We start from the raw sequence: 24,593 nt of genomic DNA, 5'->3' as shown, positions 1-24,593 counted from the left end.
GGTGCCAAGGGTGGAATGGCACTTCCAAATTTTAAGATGTATTTCTATTAGGGGTGGAACGGTTCACAAAATTCACGGTTGGGTTCATATCACGGTTATGGGGTCACGGTTTTCAGTTCAGTTCAGTACATTTATGTTACAGCGAGGAGGTCATGTTCTGATTTCAACATGCTTCTCATTTATTGGCAAAAATAAGTTAACAAATGTGTTACTTAAAAAAAGTATGGCTTCCATAAGGAACATAAACTCTTCTTCATTTTCAAATCTTAATTGAAAGAATAAGTCTTCTACAGTAATTAGTGCAAACAAAAAATGCAGCTTTGTTATTTTCATATAAATATGATGTAATTATAAACTAAGGTCATTAACATAAATTGAAGCATAAGCTCAACCAGAACCATACTAAAAAAATGATGTCTCAATTCCCTGATTATCAGCTCTTAATTGAAAGATTTGTTTTTCCACTCACAAAGTGCAGTATTTGGAGGAGTACGGTTTGATTTCTGTGCCACTGTGTTATTTAGAAATAACAAATAAATATAAAACACATTACAGGGATTGTGCTGCTGGAATTACAGTGTTGCTTATAAGTGCAGAGCGCGGCTCAAGTAATGTTACGTTAATCATATGCTGAAATCCAGCGTCCTCCACGACTCCATAAGGCTGCATATCTTTCACTATAAACCTCCCCGATGCTGTAGTTGTGTTTTTTGCCCTGTCTGAGTCTGCATGTAGAGGCTGTTTAAATGTCTGAGTCTGCATGTAGAGGCTGTTTAAATGTCTGAGTCTGCATGTAGAGGCTGTTTAAATACTGCGGGGAGAAGGAGGAGTGTTGCCGCTAGCATAAACTACAACTGTTGCACAGTGCTCACACAGTCGTCGTTTTATCCACCACTTTTTTCCGTCATTTTCATGGTAACACTAAATTCGTAATGCTCCCATACAGCAGAGCCAAACGATGCTGGTGGATCCTCTAACTGGACTTTATAGTGTCTGCTTGCCATTTCCTAAACTGACTGACAGCCGCACTTCATCCGTGAGGGGGGCTGTAGGGCTGGGTCACGCTTCATCAACACATGCGCAGTAAAATCTGGTCTGCACTCGCTGAAATTGAGCCAATAGCAACGCACGACCGCAGCTTCAGTTACACTGCACATGTGTTAAACCCCGTATAGACCCATGTCCACCCGTGTCCGGGCCTCCTTCAATAGGCCTTGATTTCAACGAATAAATACACAATCGGCCTCATAACTTATTTCAAATGAACCGAACAATTCATACACGACCCGTATCGTGACTAGAGAACCGTGACTAGAGAAACGTGACTAGAGAACCGAGACTAGAGAACCGAACGGTTCAGACTTTTTACCTGGCCGCTCCATCCCTAATTTCTATGCAGCCCAACTTCAACCACTAATTAATTGGTGTGATGATATCTTTACAGCTAGATGGAAAGAGATTGGGACATATATCCCTGGCTACCACATCCAAACATTTGGGAGAAAAAACGGTAACTGGACTTATCATATGTATGATTGATCCAATAACAACATTGCATTAGAAATCTAAACTATGGAGCAATGATCAAAAATGAATCTATATTCTGTTACTGTAATGTATATGACCCAGCCGCCATGTTGAGATCAGTTGAGGAAATACCAAGCACCGCCCACCAGCCGGAGCACACTTTCTCATTTTACATCTAAACAGTACACTACAAGATGATTCTGACAACATCTGAGGAGAGAAATAGGCATTACAGTAACAGAATATTGAATCATATTTGATCAGCGCTGCCTGGTTTGACCGTTTGATTGGAGTTGGTGAGTGATTGACAGCCGGCTCTCATAGACGGCAGACTCCAGATCAGCTCTGATTGGTTGTTTTCCTCCGGTCTGTAAAATCTTGCAGATGCCATTAGGAGCACCGGAGGACACCGGAGGACACAGAGGAACATGATTTTTTTCCGATTCCCTGTCTCATGCACTACTATCAGGATGTAGTGACCGCTTTATAAAAATAACTTTTTTAATCATATTCTACCCACTGCTGCTTTAAATTGAAAAAAAGGACAAAAAGTGTGTAAATGGAAAGCTTTGGTTATGAATTTAAACCAGGGATGTATGATTCAACATTTAAAGAGTGGATGAAAAAAGGAATGACTGCATTTTGTACTGTTATTTAAAACAGACAACTAAGAAGATTTCAATACCAGGATAAGGATAGATTTGCACTTAGGAATCAAGACTTATTTAGATATCTTCAATTGAGATAATATTACAACACATAAAAGTACAAAGGGAGGCACCAGAAGAAAAGAATCCAGCAGGAGAAGTGATGGTCAATGAATATCATCAAAAAACACTGAGGATTATTTCTAAACTTTATCATAGTTTAATGGAATGTCAGGCTAAAACTACATTTATGTAAAAGTTAAAAAGGAATTGAACATCACGATATCAGAGGAAGAATGGGATCATATGTGTGTAGCACTACAGACATCCACTAATTCACTTAAATGGAGAGAATATAATTGGAAAAATGTAATCTGTTTCTTTATTATGCCTAACATAAAAAGAAAACAGATTCTAACGCAACAAACATGCTGGAGGCAATGTGGCCATACGGATGCAAATCATGCACATATCTTCTGCAGTTGCCCAAAAATAGAGCCATTCTGGGACAGAGTGGATTCAGTATTGAATGAGGTATATAATCTCCAAGAAGTGTTCCATTTTATACCTGGGCAATATAACTAAAATGGTGCTGAAGGAAGATAATGACTTGGTCAAAATCCTACTCACAGCTGGTAGAAAGGCCCATTACAAGAAAGTGGCTGCTAACGGACCCACGTAGACTTAGACAGTGGTTGGATATAGTACAGGAAATATTTGTCATGGAAAAATGACTTATGCTTTAAGAGCGCTTTCACAAGCCGTAGTCCCGTTTGGCTATAGTGCGAATCAGAGTGCAATTGATACTTTTGTTTCTATTTAGTCTGGTCGGTTTCACAGCACACAAATGAAAGCTGATCAAATAATAAATTAATTTCCTGAGGGGCGTAAATAAAAGAGTGATTTTAGCTATTTGGTCTCGAGAGCTGCCACTTCTATGCACTTTGATATACTGCTGTCCACATTTTTTCACTTTGACTCTGCTCTGATCTGCTGTACACATGAATCCCTTCTGCTCCAGTTTATCTCCAATTACTTGATAAATGTCACTATTTTTGTGGACTTTATTTAGCGTATTCTGTGTGTTCTCTTCGGCCCAGATGTCAAGCAAACATGGGACTTCACTAGAAGTCCAGGTCAGTCCTCTCCTACTCATGTTAACCTGTCTTTTATCTCAACAAATGCCCACACAGGCAGCCTGCGTTTCAATTCACTTGGAAACAGTCCGAGACCACCTTTGCCAGCAGTCTCGGACCGGTTGTATTGGTCCGCACTAGAGTACCAGTACTTTGTTCACAACTGCATAAATGAACCGCACCTGAGTTTGATTAAGACAGACTAAATGTTGCCTTGTGAAAGGCCCTAAGCAATTTTATTGTCAATAATGTAAATGATTGTATAAAAGCTTTAATAAGCAGATAGTACTGTAAGCTGCATTAGTTGTAAACTGTATCCTCCTCTTTGCAGTTCTTAGTTTCAGTGTTTTATTTTTGTATGTATAAAGGCAATAGAGACTGAAGTGATAAAAAGTGGTAATACAGATGTGGTGGCAGATAAATAGTTAAATGTTGTATGAAGCTGGGTTCAACATAATAACATACCAATTTACAGCATAATAAGAATCAATGAATTTCAATTTCTATGAATACTCGATTGCCACACTGATCGTCAGTATCTACTCGCTCATGCAGCAAATGCAAAAGCTGCACGAGCTTTTGCAGCCGGTGGGTTTGTGATGAAGGAACAGAAGCAGGCTACTCACTCAGACACTCGTTGGCGGCGTCCCCAGTGGCCCTGGCCCAGGGTCTGTCCTGGTAAAAGGGGTGACATCTCTGGCAGTCGTCTCCCACCGTGTGATGTTGGCAGGAACAGACCAGGCCCCGATGTTCCCCCTCAACGCACTCGCTGGCGTGACCGTTACACTTACATCTGAGGGAAACACAGGCAGATAGTTATGTAAAACACGCAAGTACAACTTTTCCTATACACTCTCTCTCTCTCTCTGTTTCTCCTCACTGACTAGACGTACTTATGCACACAGTGAATGGAGTAGAAGGCAGAGGAGAGGGGAAAGTGAGAAGGTATTTCCACCGTAAGAGTTGTCACTTCCTATTATCTTTCACGGGCATAAGCATGGCTTGAGATGAGGTGGGGGTTTCAACTGTGTGCTCAGTACTAATACGATCACACTGTCCAACAGTATAAGACACAGCATCAAGCATGTATCTCTGTGAGTATTAGTGCGTCAATTGTTTACGTACACGCATGCCTATATTTGCTTCATATCTGTTCCATCTTCAAATAAGTGTATGTTTAATTTACTTTCTAAAAGTAGATAATTAAATAGTCTTGAGATAAAGAGGATTTATTAAGTCACTATCATAGTATATGCTAATTTCCTTTTTCCCTGCATTTGGAAAGCCTATCATTCCTCTGAAGCGCGGGTGGCAGCTACGCCCTCCTGTGTGTAATATTTCCTGGCAGCGTCGTCGGGTTTTGTCAAGTGGCTGTGATAGGGGACAGGGACTTGTCGCTGAGTGGCAGCCTCTGTCAAATTTAGCCAGCTGTCCCGGATCCAGACGCGTGCTTGCCTGAGGCTCAGACCCAGTTATTTTCTGTTGTCGCTGAGACGACAGACAACAACCTAGTAACTCCAAAGTGCTTCCAATCCACATATCAGATCTTTCTGCTGGAGTAGACGTGAGCTGCTCGGTGATAATTCTAACTGAATATAATATGAGGGAGGTGACCTGAACTGTACAGGCAGGATATGTGCAGCTCAAAAAATATGTGCAATATGTTGAGTCCTTGTGTTATTCCAAGATAAAAAGATGCATGAACAGCACTTTTCATGTGGATTGTGGCCACCGCAGTTCGTGCACATTTATTTTCCTAGCAGTTCACCTTGGGTTATGGTTGCATTGACATTCTGTATAAATCACACAGAGTCCTTTACAGCATCTGTGAGTAGGACTGGCCGACTTGGCAAGGTGTAGCACTGAGGTGTAAAGGCATGTGTACTCATACAGAAAGCACAAGGCTAACATGTGTCACGTGGGTCTCTCCCCCAGGTGTTGTGGCATTGGTGGGTAATTTGTCCTGTCGCTGCAGTGATCCTAACTGTTATGACATGTGTCAGATCAAATTTATATTCCGTCTGAAGGCTTCATCTCAACTACTTTAATCGTCTACTTCTATCTGAAGCGCCAAGGTGCAGCCTGGTCCTTGGCACCACGTCCTCTCTCATTACTTTGAGTAATAAACCAAAAGAAGTGGGAGCAGGATGGAGGATTATCTTGGTTTACTCTCATCTGATGGCAACTTGACAGACAGCAAGCTGTTTTGTTTTTTTTATCAGTTTTGCAAACAGCATTTCAGGATGAGGTGCAGATTGCTTTGAACACATACAGTATCCATGTGTTTCAGAACCCTGCCACCTCTAATGTTCATATACAACATGTGTGAATTCAATTCTCTTTTGAAGGAAAGTAAAGCTGCTGGGATAATGTTATTACAAACTCAAGAAGGACATTTTATTTTAAGAATATCTGCAAACTATTCACTGCAAAAGCAAAACGTTCATATGAATGTAGGGCTGCTCAATTATGGCAAAAATCGTAATCACAATTATTTTGGTCAATATTGAAATCATGATTATTTAACACGATTACTCACTGACTTTGGAAACATCATTCATTTAGAAACACCAGCATCAATCTGGTGCACTTTGACAGTGAAATTAAGAGGCCAGATCTATGAAGAACTCGGTTGTATAGATATGAATACATTTGAATTAGGGATGCTAATTTTGAAAATTGTTCTTAATCGATAACCGACCCTCGTTAACCGATTATTAACCGTTAACCGACGAGATTTGTGCCTCGCGCCAGCTGCAGTGTATGAGCACAACAGACAACTGTTAACGGCTAACTTAGCAGCTCCGATGCTGCGTTCACTGTCTCCAGTTCACCGTCTGGGAGTGTTAACGTAGCAGCTACGATGCTGAGTTCACTGTCTCCAGTTCACCGTCCGGGAGTGTTAACGTAGCAGCTACGATGCTGCGTTCACTGTCTCCAGTTCACCGTCCGTGTTAACTCAGCAGCTACGATGCTGCGTTCACTGTCTCCAGTTCACCGTCCGGGAGCGTTAACTTAGCAGCTACGATGCTGCATGTAGTGTCACGGACATGCAGCCACTTTCCCAGTAAAAGTCTCCACCGCACATTAGTTTAGTTTAGCAGGTTGTCAGCTGTGTGTCTGCCCGGTGTAACTTTAGCGAGTGTCCAACAAACAGTGTGTGTGTTTGTGCTACGTTAGCAGCTCTAGCATTGAGGCTTCGTGCTCGCCGCCGCACACGTAGTCTGAGTAACTTTTGTGAGTTCCTTACAGACCGTGTGTGTGTGTGTTGGCGGATGACAGTTTTATTTAGTGATAAATGCTATGAAACTACAACTCCTCCGCTCCGCTCAAGCGAGCCGGAGACCGAAGATGACTTCCTGTATTCTGCAACTCTGGCTCCGCCTCTTAAGGTGGGCTGTTAAGGTGGACCAGCTTTTCTCCTTAAAGTGACGAGCTGCTCAGCTTTTTAATTAATTATTAACATTTCTTTTAACCGTTTTAACCGATAGCGTTAATCGGTTAAAATTATTAATGTGGGTTAACGGTTTAACGGTTTAATTATTAACATCCCTAATATGAATTCACAGAGCGTGCTGAATGAGACAGGGTCTGTGTTTTTAAGACGGGGCCGGTTGGTTGTACACCGCCGCAGACCCCTGACGCACTGAGGACAGTTCGCTCCGGTTGACAGTCACTCCGGAGAGCAGGGGGCCCGTCGCTCCTCGCTGGGAGAGAGGACACAACAAGCACTAAGTCCACCTTCGAGCCGCGAGCCACCATCACCGGCCACCATCACCCTGGGCCTTTCCAAGCCGACCTAGAGCCGGTCGCGGCGCACCGCCACAGATGAAATGCGGCCGGTGAGGGACAGCCAGCACCTGGGAGAGGTCCCAGGAGGGATCCTCCCACACCAGCGCCCGTCCCTGACCCACGGGAGGGGTGAGAGCGCGCTGCCGTAAACTAAAGGGGAATTTTTAACCAAAACTATAATCTTTCCGAAGCTTAACCGGTTTGTTTTACGAGCCTAATTCCAACACTGTGTGAGATAGCGGACATGAACCCTGCATGGGGTCTGGCCTCAAAATCTGTCTTTGTATGCCCAACCACCCACCTCTACCGCCTTAGGCACCAGTTGTGTTTCCTCCAAATCATATTTGGCAAAGCCAATTAGTATTATATAAATGTGTTTGTAATAGACGGGGTTTGTGTTCCATTATGTTTCAAATAGCTGGAAGCTGGTAATTCAAAATTATTTAAGCAAAAAAACACCATGGCCACAAAGAAAATACATTTGGAAACCACAGAGCTTTTTGAGTTTTCATTTGGCCTCTGGCTTAACCACAGTTCCATGGGACCAAGCTCAAGGTTAAACTCTAAAGTCACACATTTTCTAACATTTCAGATAGAGTGTTGGCTATTCAGGATTGACATTATCCTGGATGGCACATTTTCTGGTGTCTCTTACCTGCCGCCCACAGAGAAATCAGAGATGGCATAGAAGTACGAGCGCAACACTTTAGCGTCCTTGAAGAACTCATCTCCAAAGGTGTTTCAGCCGGTCCAAAGAGATGAGCAGGTCAGTGGCTGTCACCCATTCCTGGAAAAGAAAAACAGGTAGGGAAGAAGAAAGGACCAACAGGGTGAGAAGGATGTTACAAGAAACACCATTTGATGTCATCCACTTCAGTCAGTGTGTTGGCTGCTGCCGCTTCTTGGAGGCAGAAGGAAGCAGGACATGAAGTAAGAAGAGGAAAAACACAAACTGGGCTTTAGTTGAGAGAGGCAAGAGGTGCGAGGATATGTGAGACAGCCAAAGTTGACAGAGCAAAGAAAAGGAGAAGTCCGAAATGGAGATTGGGTGGATCAAGGGGTGACGGTGTAATGGCAGGGGAGAGAGCAGATGCAATGGGGGAGATAATGAGTATGGTGTAGGAAATTGAGTTAATGTCAGAAAGAGGAGTGAAGACAGAAGGGGATTAATTGGAGACAAAAGCCCAAATCCGAAAAAAAAAAGCCTGAGAAAAGAGACAACGCTGCAGCACCACTTCAGTATAATGGATGGCGCGTGGCAAAGCTCCCATCCCTGATATGATTAAGCTCCTCTGTTTGAGCCCACTGCAAAGGTAAAGACGGGATGAAGCAAGAGTGGGGAATAGAAAAAGAATAGTGACAGAGGAATAACACAAACAGAGAAAAGCAAACGGGAAGTGCAATACTGGGGTGGAAGATAAAAGTGAGGCCAGGTAAAGGAGAACAAATGACATGAGGAATCTCTTACTCGTGAACAGAAGCAACTTTAAAACAAATAGCTGAAGAGAAACTTTCTGCTGTTTCTTGGCTGGGTTTGGGACTCTGTGGCAGTCCTGAAAAAGCCCATAATGCTGTACGTGTTGTGAAGCTTCTCCAGAGGTTGACTTTGAAGTGTGGCAATGGGAGAGAAGGAGACTGGAGCGGCTGGGCCTTCAGACTAAAAACACGTGATGACTTCATTCATTCATGTGTTCTTCAGGCATTACAGCTGGTCTTTGTAGTGCTAAAGCCCTTCAGATGGCACCTACTGGATACGACTGCGGTTTTGCCTATTTCAGCCTAAGTAGTAAAAACTTCAATTGTGTATACTTCCAAATCATGTATATACTTTACCTTGTATGTTAAGCGTACCCGATATACATACCTAGCTTTACCAGGCTAGCAGCAGGGGCTCCAGGAGATGTTATACAGACATTCATGTTCCCTAGTAGCTCTGTACCCAATCACAACTCTGTTATTACAATCGACGATTAGACTATTCATACCTTTTTTCAGCCTATTCACCATGACTCTTACAGACTTTGATCCCCTGACTTTACCTCTAGCGCCACTAGCCTAGCTTTTTTGTAAAATATGTTGACAACTATTGGATGTATTTTCATGAAAATTAGGTATAGATATCCATGGAGCCCAGAGGATGAGAATTCTAAACACCTTGGTTGATCCCCTGGTTTTTCACCTAGCGCCACCATCAGGTCAAAATTTAAAATTTGTCTAATACTTTGGTTTCATGAAATGAAACATCAAAGGCAGTCAAATTGTCTGTATTATTAATCTCAAGCAAGTTTTAAATGCTGTAGAGAAGAGGACAGAAACCAATGTACAGTAGTTATTAAGTCAGTCTAAAAGCTTACAGGATAATTCATAGACTAAAAAGCACAGGAATAGCTGGTCTAGTCCTTTAAGCTACAGTGCCTCAGCAGAATCTGCACCTAATGAGCATTGAGATAATGTAAACGTTTTCATTCTTTAGCTTCATAGTCATTACCATGTAAAAAAACATGACTCTTTGTCCAGCAAGTGAAGAAAGTGCTTAATTGGTTAGTAGCAAGATATATAAAGAAAGATGGCACCACTGAGGCCCTCTGAGGCTTCTCCTCACAGGTACCTAACCTGATCTCTCTAACCTTAAAATTAGCACTGCAGTAAAAGTTTAGAACTAAGTTCTCTTTAAAAGAGCTGCTTCTTTGGGGCTTTCTTCATCTGTCAGCACGACCACCATCCTCCCCGTTTCAAAGGAAAGGGTCTTGGGATTCAGACCACCTGCTTGGTCCGTGCCTGCAGTCCCAAGAGACGCACTGCTGGGGCATCAGGAGGTCATAGCCTATTACTGGAACAGTCTGTGTGAATATGCTACACATGTGTCCTGATGGTTTCAACCCCTTGTGTGGATGGTGTCAACATGACTACTGGACTTCAGTGCAACTGTGTGTCAGTCGGTGAATTCACTTTATCACTGAAAAGAAGTCTTTTCAGAGTGGAGTTCGGTGTACTCAGTGCACCACGTATAACATCTCTAACAGGTCATTTTTAAAGCAAGGAACATTTCTGCAGTCGTAACTATCCCACCTTTAGTGTTCTTACCTGAAATGCCCTCTGGCTTTACCTATACCTTGTCTCTTTATTTTTCCTTTCCCCTCCCTATGCCAGCCTTATCTCTACACTCTTACGTTAGCTGGAGTGCCACTTCAGGATTTCCAGACAGTTCTGAGCCTCAGCAGCCTGTTGAAGGCTATAGAGCTCTTATTTTGTAGTATCCCTAACTACAGTGTTTGCAGAATTGAGTGCAGTTGGCTGGCTGTGCTATTGTTTCCGGCCCCTCGCTTATCGACTTGCCCCTGCTTGGACATGGCTCTACTGGCTAATGGGGTTTGAAGACACTGATGACCTGTTGCACTGCAGTTTGCCTGGGAAAACAGATGCACATTCTTCATTTTGTTTTACACTACTGGACATGACATGGTTTTGGTGGGGTTTGAGATGGTAAAACTTCAGCTGCAAGGTAACAAATTAAGGTAAAACAAGGGGCGGTAAGGTTGAGAAAATAGAGAGGAAATAAATAAAAGAACTGATGGTTTAACTTCCAATAGAAACAAAAGGTCAGACCAAAACAAGAGAATACACAGGGGATAGGAAACGATTCTCGCCCTGTGCACCATGCTGATTAAATATAAATTCTCTTTGTTACTCATCTTTCTACCTTGTCTACTTGCTTATAGTGAAATAAGCATGATGTCTTCTAATAACAAGAAGTGAGGTTTTCAATCAGTGAAGGAATTACATAAAGGCCATGCAAATAGAGATAGGTAGCAGTATGATAGATGATAGAAACTACGCTGTGGAAAACGAAGGGCAGTATGCTGAGAGAATTTCTTTTGTGAGTAATAGATTTCTTTATCATGATATAAAAGAATAAACAACATTTTTATTCCTGGGCCAATCCTGGGCTCACGTTTCCCTTTCCTGTCTCTTAGGGGCCATTCACATGCTGCATTTTTTGAGTGCTGACATCCATTGTTGGCAACGGCTACGCTTCGAGATAATGTCATGTGACGAGGAATAACCCAATCATTTTTTCCATAAATATCAGTCTACAGTAAATATCTGGAGGAGAAGTTAATCACGTTCAGGGCTACCCAGAGCTTTATGATCTGTCCCACAGGACTATTTTACTGGCTTCACCCTTTCCGTCCGAGAACGTCACAACATCCGGTTCAAAGGTCCAAACTGACACAGACACATCCAGCAGTAACGTTACTGTGAGGGATTTACGGTGCTGGAAATCCATTTATCTTTGTTTTGACTTTGTTTAGTTTAGTCAGTGAGACTTTTACTGCTAAGTTACCGCAACTTTATCATCATCGCAGCACGCAGGTTATGGGTTGCTTAGTAACAGCAGGCGCGACAGTAGCGCAACCTCCCAAGCACCTTGGATAAAAGGATGAAAGCATCATGGCTGGCATCTCACGTGTTTTAGACGTGGCATTGTGAACGGCCCTTAATTGTCTTTGGGAGGTTTGGATGGAAGTGTAACTCTGGCCAACCCTCCCTGACAAGAAGACCCCCGGCTCAGGCTGACTCTCACCACTCACAACCCACACATTGGCCTCAAACGCATTTATACTTTGCCAAATGGACAACTGCAATCAGACGCAAATAAAGGACAAATTGCACTAAGCGACAAAACTCTATGGGCATGTTAATATCATTAGCGCAATATATTTTGTGAATCAGACCTTGAGACGGGGCAAACACAGATGCAAATGATGCGCAATTCATGGTGCAATCCACTCTTTGTGATCTGGCCCCTGAATGTGAATCTGTTATAAGTGCCCCCCCACTGGGATATTTATCTTGTTGTTTTCATGTATTCGGACTGTCTCGAAGCTATGGGATGTGATCACATCTCGACTGGAATTCAATGCTTCCAATAAATAACAAGGGAAGGACATAATGGACATGACCTGACCTTTTGTTAAATTATTAAATAAATGATTAGCACAGCTGATGATCATTAATGTTAAAATGCATGAGATCCCCTCCTCTATTAATGAGGGGGCCATTCTGAACACTGCTACTGCTACTGCATTGCTATTGCGTCCGACATCCAGCTCTCATGCTTTAAAACGATGATCAGATGTTTTAAATGCATTGTTAGCATTTTAAAGTTCTTAAACAGCATAAAAGCTTACTCTCTTACATATATCATTGACCATTATCATATGGAGGAGTTATTAGTTATGCTTGGTAGAACAGTGCTAACTGGGTAAGCAAAAGCAGACATAAGTTCCAAATATCACATACTGCACCGAAAGGAAGCAGTTTCTTAGGGTTAATTAGTAGTCAGCCCATAACGTATTATTTGTGCAAACCACAGCAAAAGCTTAATTAACTTTGATTCTCACTCCCTTGGAATTTAGGCTCACAATGCTACAATGATGCTGACTTAGGGATAGGCTGAAGCGTTGAGAGTGGCAATGAGCCAGTCCTTTGCTTAAGACAATAACGGTCTAATGACGAAACAAGCAGGTGCACACGCACATAGACATGTACAAGACCGCGCACGGCAACTTAGCTGACGATATCAAAGAGCTTTTAGAGGACATCTCTGCTCCGGGGCTCACAACCTTCACCCTCACCTCTAAAGTCTCTCTTGTCTCTTCCCCGTCTGTCACTACCTCTTTTTCCCTTTACATGCCTGTCTCCTTCCCTTCGCCCTTCTCCCTTCTCCCCTCTTTCTCTTTCAGTCTGTTTCATTGAACTCTAAAACCTCTGGCTGCAGGCAGTGACGGGAAAGAGAGCAGTGTCCCTCATTCCAAAGTTAATAACTTTTTAATTTAATTGCTTAAGTTCACTGTGGCCTCAATATGTATTTTTCCCCTTACACTCATTGTCATTCAATGCCGGATCTCCAATTTGCTACACAGCTTTCTAGAGAGAGGGAGACAGAGAGAAGTTGGACTGGTGGCAGGAGAGACAGACAAACCGTTTTAATGGATGACTGAACAAATTAAATTAGAATTCAGAAAGCAGCTTTCATCTTCTGCGTGATTATTGAAAAAAAAGAGAGCTTTACAAACTTGACAACAGAGCCCTCTTTGAAGTAAGCCATTACTTTAGAGAAAACATCTAAATGCCGTGTTACAAGGTGAGTGTTTATTCCAAATTAAAATCATTTGGCAATGAAAACACAACACATTAGATCACTGGTACAACACAGAACACTATATTTATGCAGATAACATATACATGAGACACCTGTGTGTTTAAGTGTCACCAGATGGGTTTTTTCCACTGTAATTTTGCTCTGACCTCTCAAAATGACAAGGAGATATATTTTAAAAGCAGCAGATGAAGCGTGTGAAGTCTCTATATTGAAACTACGCGCTCCTCAGACTGAGGCACACAAGCGTTAAATCTGCCAGGGGATTAAATGCTAATAAACAGCCGGATGCAATTCCTGTTGTAAGCCTTCATGACATATGCATGGTTCTGTATGAGCCATAGCAGAGGGAAAATTGGCACACTGGGACATGCCACAGAGAGGAAACAGGATCATTTTATGCTCTGTTGACAATCTGTATGTAAAGGACCTTGTTATTTTAACCCCTGACACAAATGGGCAATCTTTATCTCATTGCAAGAAAAGCCAATTGAAAATGTGACTTCTAGGAATAGAAAATTGTGATCCGGTCCACACTATTATCTTCCCGCGAAGCATTTTGAAACGTATGTTTATCAGAGGAAGTGGCTTTTTTACAACCCTGTGATTTAATGTTCTTATGGTGCAACTACACATCAATACTTATTCCAAGACTGTTCATTAATGCTTGAATTTTAAATGCGTCCCTTTTCTACGGTCTACTGGTGACAGTCAGACGGACACAATATGGTATAGGCTATGGCCTCTTTTGTACCTCCGGGGTATGATTTTACCGCATTAGCTGGATCACTGCTCAGTCTCATAGAATGCAATATTGCTACAAACAATGCTGAAAAAAGTGGGCTATAAGTGCTCGGGGCATTTACTCTGATTACATCAGCTTTATGAAAAACACATTGAGCCTGAGCAACGGCATTCACAAAATCAGAGACTGAGGTTTGTTTTATAGACGTGTTTTCACAGAGACTTAGCAGTGACTACAATCACGACATTTTTTCCTACTTTCTCTTCCGCTTGTGAAAGAGCTCTTCTGGGTTTGCATTCTGAGGAACACAAGAGTTCAATCCCCGACACCTAGCCGCAGGATATTACAGAGTAATCAGGGAGCGTGATTGCTGCCACTGTGCTATTTAGCAAGATTGCCAGACTCATAGATGACAACAGATGCACACTTGCTATGTGGAATAACATAATAATAGGATTTACAAAAACATATTAAGACTGGGACATAATTAAGGACAACATCACGATGTGTTTTCTTGTTTTCAACGAGAGTCTACAGCCATGCTGGCGGCTCTGTGAGGCTGTACTTAGGCACAGGGGTGCTCTGAGCTAAACGCTAACATCAGCATATTAACGTGCTGACAATGACATTGCCAACATGCTGATGTAAAGCAGGTAATATTTACTAGATTCACCAATTTAGTTTAGCCTGTAGTGTGCTAACATTCACTAATTCTCAGTAAACAGAAAGTACAGCTGAGGCTGACGGCATAATTTAGCACTGTTTGTGCATAAAACCAAAGGGACAATTGGACATAATTTGAACTTTGACCTGCTCGGGTGGCACTGGAGGAAAAGCCAGAGAATCACACAGTTCTACAGAAAGCTGGTATTGACAGCAGAGTGGACAGAAGTGCGTCACATTGCCCCCTGACAGACCGGTTTAGGTGGGCTTCACCAAAGACCCCTTATGGTCACACAAGGTCAGCAGCAAGGGTTCAGGAAAGGACAGCACCCTGAAAACCCTGCAGCTAAAAATGCTGCATAGCAGAGCAGCCTGCAGTGCTGTGGTGACACTATCTGGGATCAACTGGACAGGTCTACACGGGAACAAACAGGCGTTCATATGGAAACTAAAATCGGACAACTGATCAACACACTGTATGCACCTAAGATGCATGATACCTGAGGGATTACCCATAATATAAACTCATCACTATTTACTATGACGCCGTATTGGGCCGAAAATGACCAAGCCGGAAGAGGGTAATATTCCGAGATTAAAGTGGCAAATTTACAAGAAAAAAAAATTACAAATTCGCTAGATTATAAAGTCATAAATTTAGGAGGGGAACTCAGCAAATAGTGGAGTGCAAAAAAACATGGTAATGAAAAATAGTGGGGTATTTTTGTTAAGGAATCACATCGCTTCACTTGCAATGTTGGATCACATCATCATACTTTTCAACCATTAAACACTGAGTAACGTGAGCATCAGAGTGCAAAATATATTTTATACTATATATACTGCATAAATTATATATTATAGCGTAAGTGGCGTAGTAATTTTATGACTTTATAATCTGGCAAGTTTGTGTTTTTTTTCATAAATTTATGTCTTAATCTTGGATAGTCAGAGTTTTTTCTCAAAATATTATCCCCCTTCCCTTGGCTCTGTGATATTATTATTTTTACCTACAATGGCCCCAATATGCCGTCGTGATTACACTACAGAAAAAAAAGTAGCTTTTTGGATTGTGTAAGGGTTTGATTTATTGTTTTAAAACCAATAGCTATTATAACCTCACCATGCTCTTCACTCTCTGTTGCCTTTTTATCGCCCTCTATCTTATATTCAAGAATAGTGCTGTTGTAGGAATTATATTTTCGATTGCTGCTCTCAACGCTCGCCCTTGTGTTAAGTTTCCCATTTTGTTCTTGTTTTTTTCTAGTATTTGTAGCTCAAGTGGGAACCAGTATGTCACCATTAAAGAAGAGAACGCCCCACCAGCCTTTTCTTTTGATGATTCACCGCATGGAAAAGAAAATATTATTTTACGTTCCACCAGCTTTGTTTATGCATCAAATAGGATGGCTGATGTGTTTTTGCCTTTGCTCACTACACCCATCTGTCCCATCACCCTTAAAATAGAAGGGAATCAGAGATTAATGAAAGAAATGGTGCAATTGATCCGCCTTTTATTCTAATGGGAGAACAGATCACAGTCAATTAGGACTCCTCTCCGTGTTGTTAGAGGAAGTCAGAGAGGGAAGTGGACGTGAAGGAGAAGGGGCTGTTTGGCAGGTCTGTTGAGAGATTTGCCACCCAATCTATGTATTCTTGGCTTATATTGATCCCCCACAGCTTTATAATCAGTGGGTCGATGTCATCCAAAGCATACTGAAATGCAGCCAACAACAGCATTAGTAGCCAGGTTTTAATGTAACTATGGCCTCCTTACTGATCACCCACCCACCCGTATGTCTATTATTATGTTATTTACATGGCCTCACCCATGAAAGAAAACATCAAAGGTTTAAAAAGGTAATGAGATATTACAACAGGCAGGTTGGAGATGCCAGGCCTGCACCACAATCGATCACCGGCGATCGCCGCGCAATGCATGCCGGTTAGATTTGTGTCCGACTCGCTCTGACGTCATGCACACGTGGGCAACGATAACCTCACAAGATCGAGGCGGCCGCAGTTTTTAGAGCCAGGCGCCGCAGCTGCTCTCCACTGACTGCCAGACCCAGGGCATTATGGGAAACGCCTGGCTGTCGCCTGATCAAAGAGCTGATTGTCTCTTAGTGTTGACAGCAAACACCACATGTTGTAGAAAAGTCACAACTTTCTGTGTAATTGTACTATTTAATGCTAGATTGTATTAGTCTCATGTTGTGCAATGAAGGTTTCAACTGTTAACAAACACATCTTGTGTAGTTGATAATTATGATAATAATAATAATAATTATTATAATAATGAGGGTTATTTATATAGCACTTATCAAAACGAGTGTTCATTACAAAGTGCTTTACAAGGCGGACATAAAAAGAATAAAGGATAGAATCCAATGCCAGACACACGCACATTTCCACATAGATTTACAAACAAATATAAATAAATCCAACATGGCCTGAAAACTACAAGTAGCCTACAGATCCTGTGACTTCCTGTAAACTCTTTGAAGGCTGCTGGAAACGGCTGGAAACTGTCTGACTAGACCGCAGCTTTCAGTCTCCACCCCCCCTGCTGCTGCCGCCTGATCTCTTCTACTTTCCAAGCGAGGAGCGGGTTCATCTCCAACGAGCCTGTTATTACCTGTTGTTAAGAAAGCTTTTAAGGTAGGTACGGGAAACCCATGAATAGACTGACTAGAAAATAAAAGAACGACTTGGCTTGTATATTCCATACATTAATTACAATCAACAGAGCAATTGCTGGCTAAAGTTTGTTGAAATTAAAGCAGCACTGTTAAAACTCATTTAACAGTGCAAATAAATGTCATTATTTTATTTAATTGAAGCAAATTATGTAATAACCTGTTTAGCTGGTAAGTGGTTGTTTATGTTGTTTTGAGTTGAATGCATTTGTCATTGCTAAGCTTCCATAACATGAATTCAATAATAATGTGTATTCAGCAATAATAAAGGCTGTGTTCAGTCATGTCTATCTATACTTCAGTAGTGCTTAAATCGGATGCAGTCTACACATCAAGTTGTTCAAAAGGGAAATACTCTTTTCTCTCTACATGATTATTTTATGTGTAACAGCAGTTTTCACATCTGAATATATGAAATCTGATAGGGAGTTGTGATAGTGATCTTAATTACTTTGTACAAAGACAATACATTATTCAGCACTTTATGGTAGTCATTTATGTAACCGTATTTTACATTTTACCTCAGGAAAGATTTGATGTCCTGGGATAGATAATATTACATGATGTTTAGTGCTGAATGAAGTCTTCTGAGAACTACCACCTATAGAAGAGAACATAATTAGCTACAGGCAGACATGTGCTATACTGTTGAGCTTTCCCCACACACTGACTAATGCATTAATTCACTGATTTGATTCTCTCCATCCAGCTGGTCACGCTGGTTCCACATACAAAGAACAGCAGCAATGATCACAGAGATGTTGACTGAGGAACAGACTGTTGCTGTTCCTCATTCAGAGAGTGAAAGCTGTGAGCTGCTGACCTGGACAAGAAGAGACCAGGGAAAAGCTGGAGCTGTGGGACAGACACCACCTGGGAATCAAACTCTCCCCGATAAACAAACAGACGGAAGACTTTAAGGATGAGTCCTCTGAAGTGTAAAAAGCAAAACCAGTTCAATAGACTGAGTCATAAGGGTGTTTATTGGAACCGCACTGCACCTCTCAGGAGCCAGAACAAGAAGAGGTGGTGTGTTGTGTTAATGGAAGTGCTTTTAGAGCCACTGAAAACTCTAATTTGAAGTCACTGAAGTCTTTCAAAGATTCAACAGGTACTAAGTTGCCCTGTTATTTCTGTTGAAATTACATTATGTTCATTTTGGAACAACACACCGGTAAATGGACTTGTATTTATGTAGCGCCTTTCTAGTCTTCTGTCCACTCAAAGTGCTTCACACATGTCAGCATTCACACACCCATTCACACACTGATGGCAGAGGCTGCCATGCAAGATGCCAACCTGCCCATCAGGATCTATTCTAAATACTCATTCACACACCGATGGCACAGCCTGCAGGAGCAATTTGGGTATCCAAGGATACTCTGACATGTGGACTGGAGGAGCCGGGGATTGAACCGCCGACCTTCCGATTGGTGGACCACCCATTCTACTTCTGAGACACCAATGCCTGTATTGTATGCTACTGTAGATTGCCAAAGAGAAGGCCTTCAAGTAGGCTACAACAGTAACTCCACACCGTCCAGACAAAAGTTTCGTGCCGGGGTCCACATGAAGAGCATCCGTAGTGTCTACTACATAGTCTTACAGATGCACAATAGGCATAGCAGTGCTAAAACCAAAGCATTGGACAAAACTTTCAACCTGATGATGGCATTAAAGTTAATACAATAATAAACACGAATGTGTGTAATCAATTTCACGACAATCCATAAAATAGTTGAGACTTGAGTTGAGATTTCACTCAAAACCACAAATGTCAACCTCATAGTGGTGGTACTAGAAGAAAAGCCAGGGGATCACTAAGGTCCTAAGGTCTTAAGGGATACATCCTCTAGAAACCATGAATGTCTAATCCATCCAATAGTTGATGAGATATTTCAGTCTGGACCAAAGTGGTGGACAGACCAGCCGACATTGCCATTCCTAGAGCAACGGCACGAGTGTGGCTAAATGCTTTGATCATTTGGAGGGCTGGACCCCAATATTCAACTATTCAGATATTCATTTGCTGGGTATTCATTTCTTTCGAATATTCGTTCAAGCAAACCCCTTGGGATAACAAACATGCATAAAACACACCAAACCAGGGTGTCCGCTTGTGTCTTGTAAGGTGACTCCCACCCAGGCCTAAACATCAGGGATTTAATGTATTGTGCATTTTTTTTAATGTATTTAAGATGTTTTTTAAACTAAAATGTGTTCTACAAGTAACAAACCCCTTTAAGGAATAACTCAGTGTGTAGGCCGGGTGAAAGAGAGAGTGTGTGTGTGACGGTGAGTATGAAGTATGAACAGTAATGTTAAAGCTGTGAATGTAGCAGTGCAGTGTGTGTACACTTTAGAAATGTGTCTGTGAATGAATGCTACAACTTCTCAACACCCAAGTCAAGTCTCGTGTCTTGCTTGCACCTGCTGATTTGCGAAGTGAAGGAGGTTAGCCCCGAAGTTAGCCACCAACTTCGGCCCAGGCCTCACTTTAGGTGGGACTGACCTTTAAGGTCAACCCCCCTCCACCCCCGCTCCTCCCACACACACACACACACATACACACATACACACACACACACACACACTGGAATATTCACTGTGGATTACTACCAAAGCTCCAGAGCCCAATAAACGGTCTCCAGGTGTGTAGGACATTAGCATATTCACACAACAAGGTGCTTCTTTTTTTGATTCTCTCACATTCCACCCAACGTGTGATAACACCTTACAGGGCACAGTACTAAACACTGCACATCATAAAGTGATTTACCCTCATGATGAGACTGTAGATCTCACTGCTCAAAATGCTTCAAACCCAAAATGTCCTCCTCTTGTTTTACACCTTCCAGTGTACAGAATGTTATGGGATATATTCCGTGTGTTGTGGACAGAATTACATGTCACCACTGAATTATGTGACAGCAGCACAAACTTCACATTTTCCCTGTGTGTGAAAAGCTGAAAAAATTAACAAACGGCTAAGCATAAATCAACTTCATTTAATTTGGGGTTAATAAATAACCCAGTCCAGTTGGTTTGTGCAAGTTCTCTGACAAAAAAACACAACTCAAATTTTGCAAAAACAATTCCATGACTTGTAACTGAACCCGGGTCATTACAGATCAAGGCCACCCTGACCACAATGCCCCTTCTTGCTATCATGCTATGGTTGACTCTCAGACTACCTGTTTCTACCCATGCCTTCTTTGCATAATCTTAGGCCCTTAATTCCTTAATCCAACATAATCCTTTCATGGTGAGAAGATGTATTTCTCGCTCTGTTCATGCCTGGAGCATGTATTTCCAACTGAAACCATAATGCTCACTTTACAAAATGTCAGCACATCCAAGCTCAATCCTGATGTCCTACAAGCCTGGGCTCCAGTTTGCTATTGTCCCAGCCTGCCAGTAGTCCCAGAGTTATATAACCAGATAGATAGAGAGGCCGGAAATAGCACAAGTGGTAGGTGTGAAGGGATTAATCAGAAAAAAGACGCTTTAATAATCTCTGAGTAGAAAACCAGGCTGCTGCTACCTTTTCTTGTAAGCATTTTATAACTGCTCTCTTGCAAAAAAAAAAAAAGTAGAACTACCAGCGCAGGAAGTGGAGCAAAGTAATGCACACTGAGCAGGAAGAAAGGGGATGATGAACATCCTTGTGCTTGTGGAAACTTCTAGAGAGGTCTTTTTTTGACAGTGGGTTAAGTGACCGTAAGCCACATACAGTAAATATGGTTTTCTCACTTCACTCTCCTTTCTTTGTTGTCCTAGCGAGACAGATAAGAAATATGAATGCAAGTCCATAAGAGTAGAATCTGTGGACTTTCAGCTCAGGAGCCAAATCCTGTCCTGCGTGCAGGTTCTTCTTTCATGGCCTTACTGACAGTAGCCTGCCACACAATGTGGCTGTGCACAACCCATAGCAACACTAAAGCTAATCCAATGGTGCATTTCATTTCTATTTTCACTCGTAGATGCAAGGGGACCTCGCATAGTAGAGATGAGGAGAAAATGTCTTTATCCTGCTCCTCACTGCAGCTTAGCATATGCTTGAGAGCTGATGTGGCTTCACCACTTCTGTCTTTCCATCCTCCATCTTTTCCCAGTTTAAAATGGGATCACTCTTGAGGAAAGCTGCCTCTTTCTACTCTGTGGGAGGTTGCAGAGATGTCACCCATTCAAAGTGTTGATGGGAGGGGAGGTTTTATGAGAAGACAGCATCCGGCACAGAAAGCATGTGTGTTAGGGTGGTGGGGGGGGGGGGGGGGGGGGGGGGGGGGGGTTGGGGTGGGGTAGAGGTATGTGTGCAGGCAGAGATACCATATGCAGCCCTAAGGGCTTGTCAGCTGCAACACACTGTTCTACTTTTGAAATCACACATCTTAGGGAGGTTTAAGAGTGCAAATAAAACAAGGATAGTGCCACAATAAATCCTCATCAGTTACTGTATATTTCTGTAAAAGTAATTACTTGAAGATTAGATGTAAGTAGCTTTTATTCATGTCACAATTTAATTTAAATCTAACCTCTCTATATCTAACGGCTTTTATTCACAAACTAATTATATTTTGTTAAAGGGAATGAATAAAACAATATTCAAATACACTAGCAATGGCAGACAAAATGCAATTGATCTGCTCTTAATCAGGCTCCAGTTTGCTTTTCATTGAACATTGCATTCAGAGATTTGAAAAACAACATAATTCATAGTTGAGTTTCAAAACATCAACAGTGAGCTGAGAGGAATACTGGAATCTGGGTGTGCTATAGCTAAATCACCTTTAAATGGATATTTAACAGCCATATACAGTAAACTGCAAATATACTGATGAGTGGAGCAACACATCCCCTCATTATTACTTTATTACCTTTTGGAAGATGGTTTCTTTCTTTGGGAGCGGGTTCTGATTATGCAGGGTTACACTGCATATCCTCCACACATCCTCCAAAAGACACCCTTACTCTTCTGATTTAATGATGTGGAGGAGGACAGCTTCCTTTACAGAGGTGGTAGTCATTGCCAGACCTACTTCCTCACGACATTTTAGGAGAAAGGTCAGATGGAAGAACATGTTATCATTAGCTAACACGAGGGGGCCGTGACTGGGGATTGGTCTTTGTGGACTATAGGTCCTGAAATAATTCAAGATTATTGTTGAAGGTGTGTCCACTACATGGTAGGATGTTGTTGTTGTTGTAGAGACAGGGAATAAAAATAGCAACATGCAGATAGCACTGTAAGAGACAGTGGAAAAATGCGTAATGAAAACAGTCGGGTAGTGGGAGGCCGATACAGTATGTCCACATCCTGTGATAGCAAGTTATGGAAGTGGTGGTGGGACTTTTACTGAGAAACAATAACTTAGATTTTGAATGAGGTTCATTCGTCATGGTCACTCCTGCTGGGGCTCATTTACATGTAATTCAGTCAGGACCACTTTAGTCAAAGACACTTATTCCATTTGCATTAATATATACATTAAATTTGGCGGTATGGCTCTGCTCTGGGACGGCTTGCGAGCGGCTTGTAGAGGAAGCAGCAACGGTAGGCCGGCTGAAGCAGCTTAAATAAGGCTCCCTGTATGAAATTTACCAATGAATGCATAGAGAGGAATCAGCTGATCTGTCAGCTGATGCATCAGCTGATTGGGCTGGCTTAAGATCAGCTGTTATCAGCTGATAGCCGTTGTATGAGCAGAGCTTGACATCGTGGCCTGCCTGAACTAACGCTACGCTCGATTTATGAATCCCACTGCTTTTCTTGGCAAGACGCGTAAGACCTGCCCCGCGTAGCTGGTTGAGGTTAGGCATTGACCTTGAGTAGTTAGGGTCAGGTTAGCCCATTGATCAGGGCATATAGGACCCACACAAATTGGGTTACCAGTACCTAGCACCGTAGCGCTTGAATCATGGATGTATAAAGAGAACTGGATACAGCGTCAGAGGCGGGGCCTTGGTCATTCCTATGAAAGTGGTGCATGCAGCCAAAAAAGCTTGACTTCGGAGTATAAAATTACCCAGATCTTCCGGCAATCTTCAGCATCCATCGGGCCCATAGAGCAGGCGCAGTAGCGTTTCCTTCAAGCCCGCCTCCCAGCCCTCGCTTTAACAATGAATGGAAACACAGCTACTGAACGTAATCTAAAGAGTGATTACTCTTCCTTCCTTTTTCACATACCCCGCTGAATATTTTGCACATTCCTGTACAGCTCGTTCATTTTAAAACAGATATATTAAACATATTTTTGTAGTATTTTTTCATATGTTTATTATAATTTATTCTCTTCTATATTCATGTTTCTTCACTTTTGCAGTACTTGCTATTTATTTCTATTTTCTCTTACTATGTTTATTGTTATGCATCAAAACAACAATGCAAAGAAGACCATTCTGATTCTGATTTGAATTTTACCACTAGACCGTCTGTGTCCGGTTGACTTTGTATGCAATAGTGCCGCTTCTAAAATTCCCCTTGCGTTTGTCTGAATACACAGATCGATTTTAAAGTTGAACAAAGACAATGAAATATAAGCAACTGTCTCAGAATAAATGTTGCTGTAGATTTCTGCATCTGATTGAGACTCAGCTGGCTGGTTTAGATAGTAATTTGCCTGCTTCCAATACCTCTTTTCTTTGATGCTGGACAATCTTAATTTGACATCCTATATTTGGCCACACATACTCATGTTCCATCTGCTTAGGTGTTATTACTGTATGTATCATCATCATGATATATCCTCCTTCAGTAGATGGTCCTGTACGATCTCTGCTCTAATTAGCTAAATGAATTTGTTGTGACAAGGTTACTTTTACTGTATATGTTGGTCAATTATAAGTTGCTGTAAGCAATGCTGAGACCTTGAAATAAACATATATTCACACACGACAGCCAAGATCCTCAGTAATTAATGAAGAGAAAAGCCTTTCACTGAAGTAGCCATGCAAAGCACATGCATGGACACATGCATATTCACAACCCTGTCAAAGAAAAAGGAGTGGCTGCATTAAGCACTTTATTTACTCATTTTTAGCCACGCTTTACTGTGCCCACCCCTCCCAGACTCTCCCCCAAGAGGCTGCCATTAATTCAGCACAGCCCACTCAAAGCTTCATCAATGTTAATCAGAGCTAACTTTAGATTCCCTTCAGCTGCTTTGAAAAAGGCTTGAAGGCATGCATGTATATGTGTAGAGCTACGGTATGTTTGTTTGT

General features: G+C 41.9%; 1 protein-coding gene across 1 annotated transcript in view; it reads right to left on the bottom strand.

Annotated features, from left to right (window-relative positions):
- lamc3 (laminin, gamma 3) overlaps positions 1-24,593 on the bottom strand; it is a 134,246-nt gene that overhangs the window by 96,589 nt on the left and 13,064 nt on the right. Inside the window, 3 exon segments of the mRNA XM_037753305.1 lie at positions 3,937-4,103; positions 7,758-7,843; positions 7,845-7,889. Of these exon segments, the coding sequence (XP_037609233.1) occupies positions 3,937-4,103; positions 7,758-7,843; positions 7,845-7,889 (298 nt within the window).

This window comes from Sebastes umbrosus, chromosome 19, assembly GCF_015220745.1.
Source record: "Sebastes umbrosus isolate fSebUmb1 chromosome 19, fSebUmb1.pri, whole genome shotgun sequence".
Classification (NCBI taxonomy): domain Eukaryota; kingdom Metazoa; phylum Chordata; class Actinopteri; order Perciformes; family Sebastidae; genus Sebastes; species Sebastes umbrosus.
Note: the sequence above shows the minus strand (reverse complement) of the source record. Positions and strands in the feature narration are given on the sequence as shown.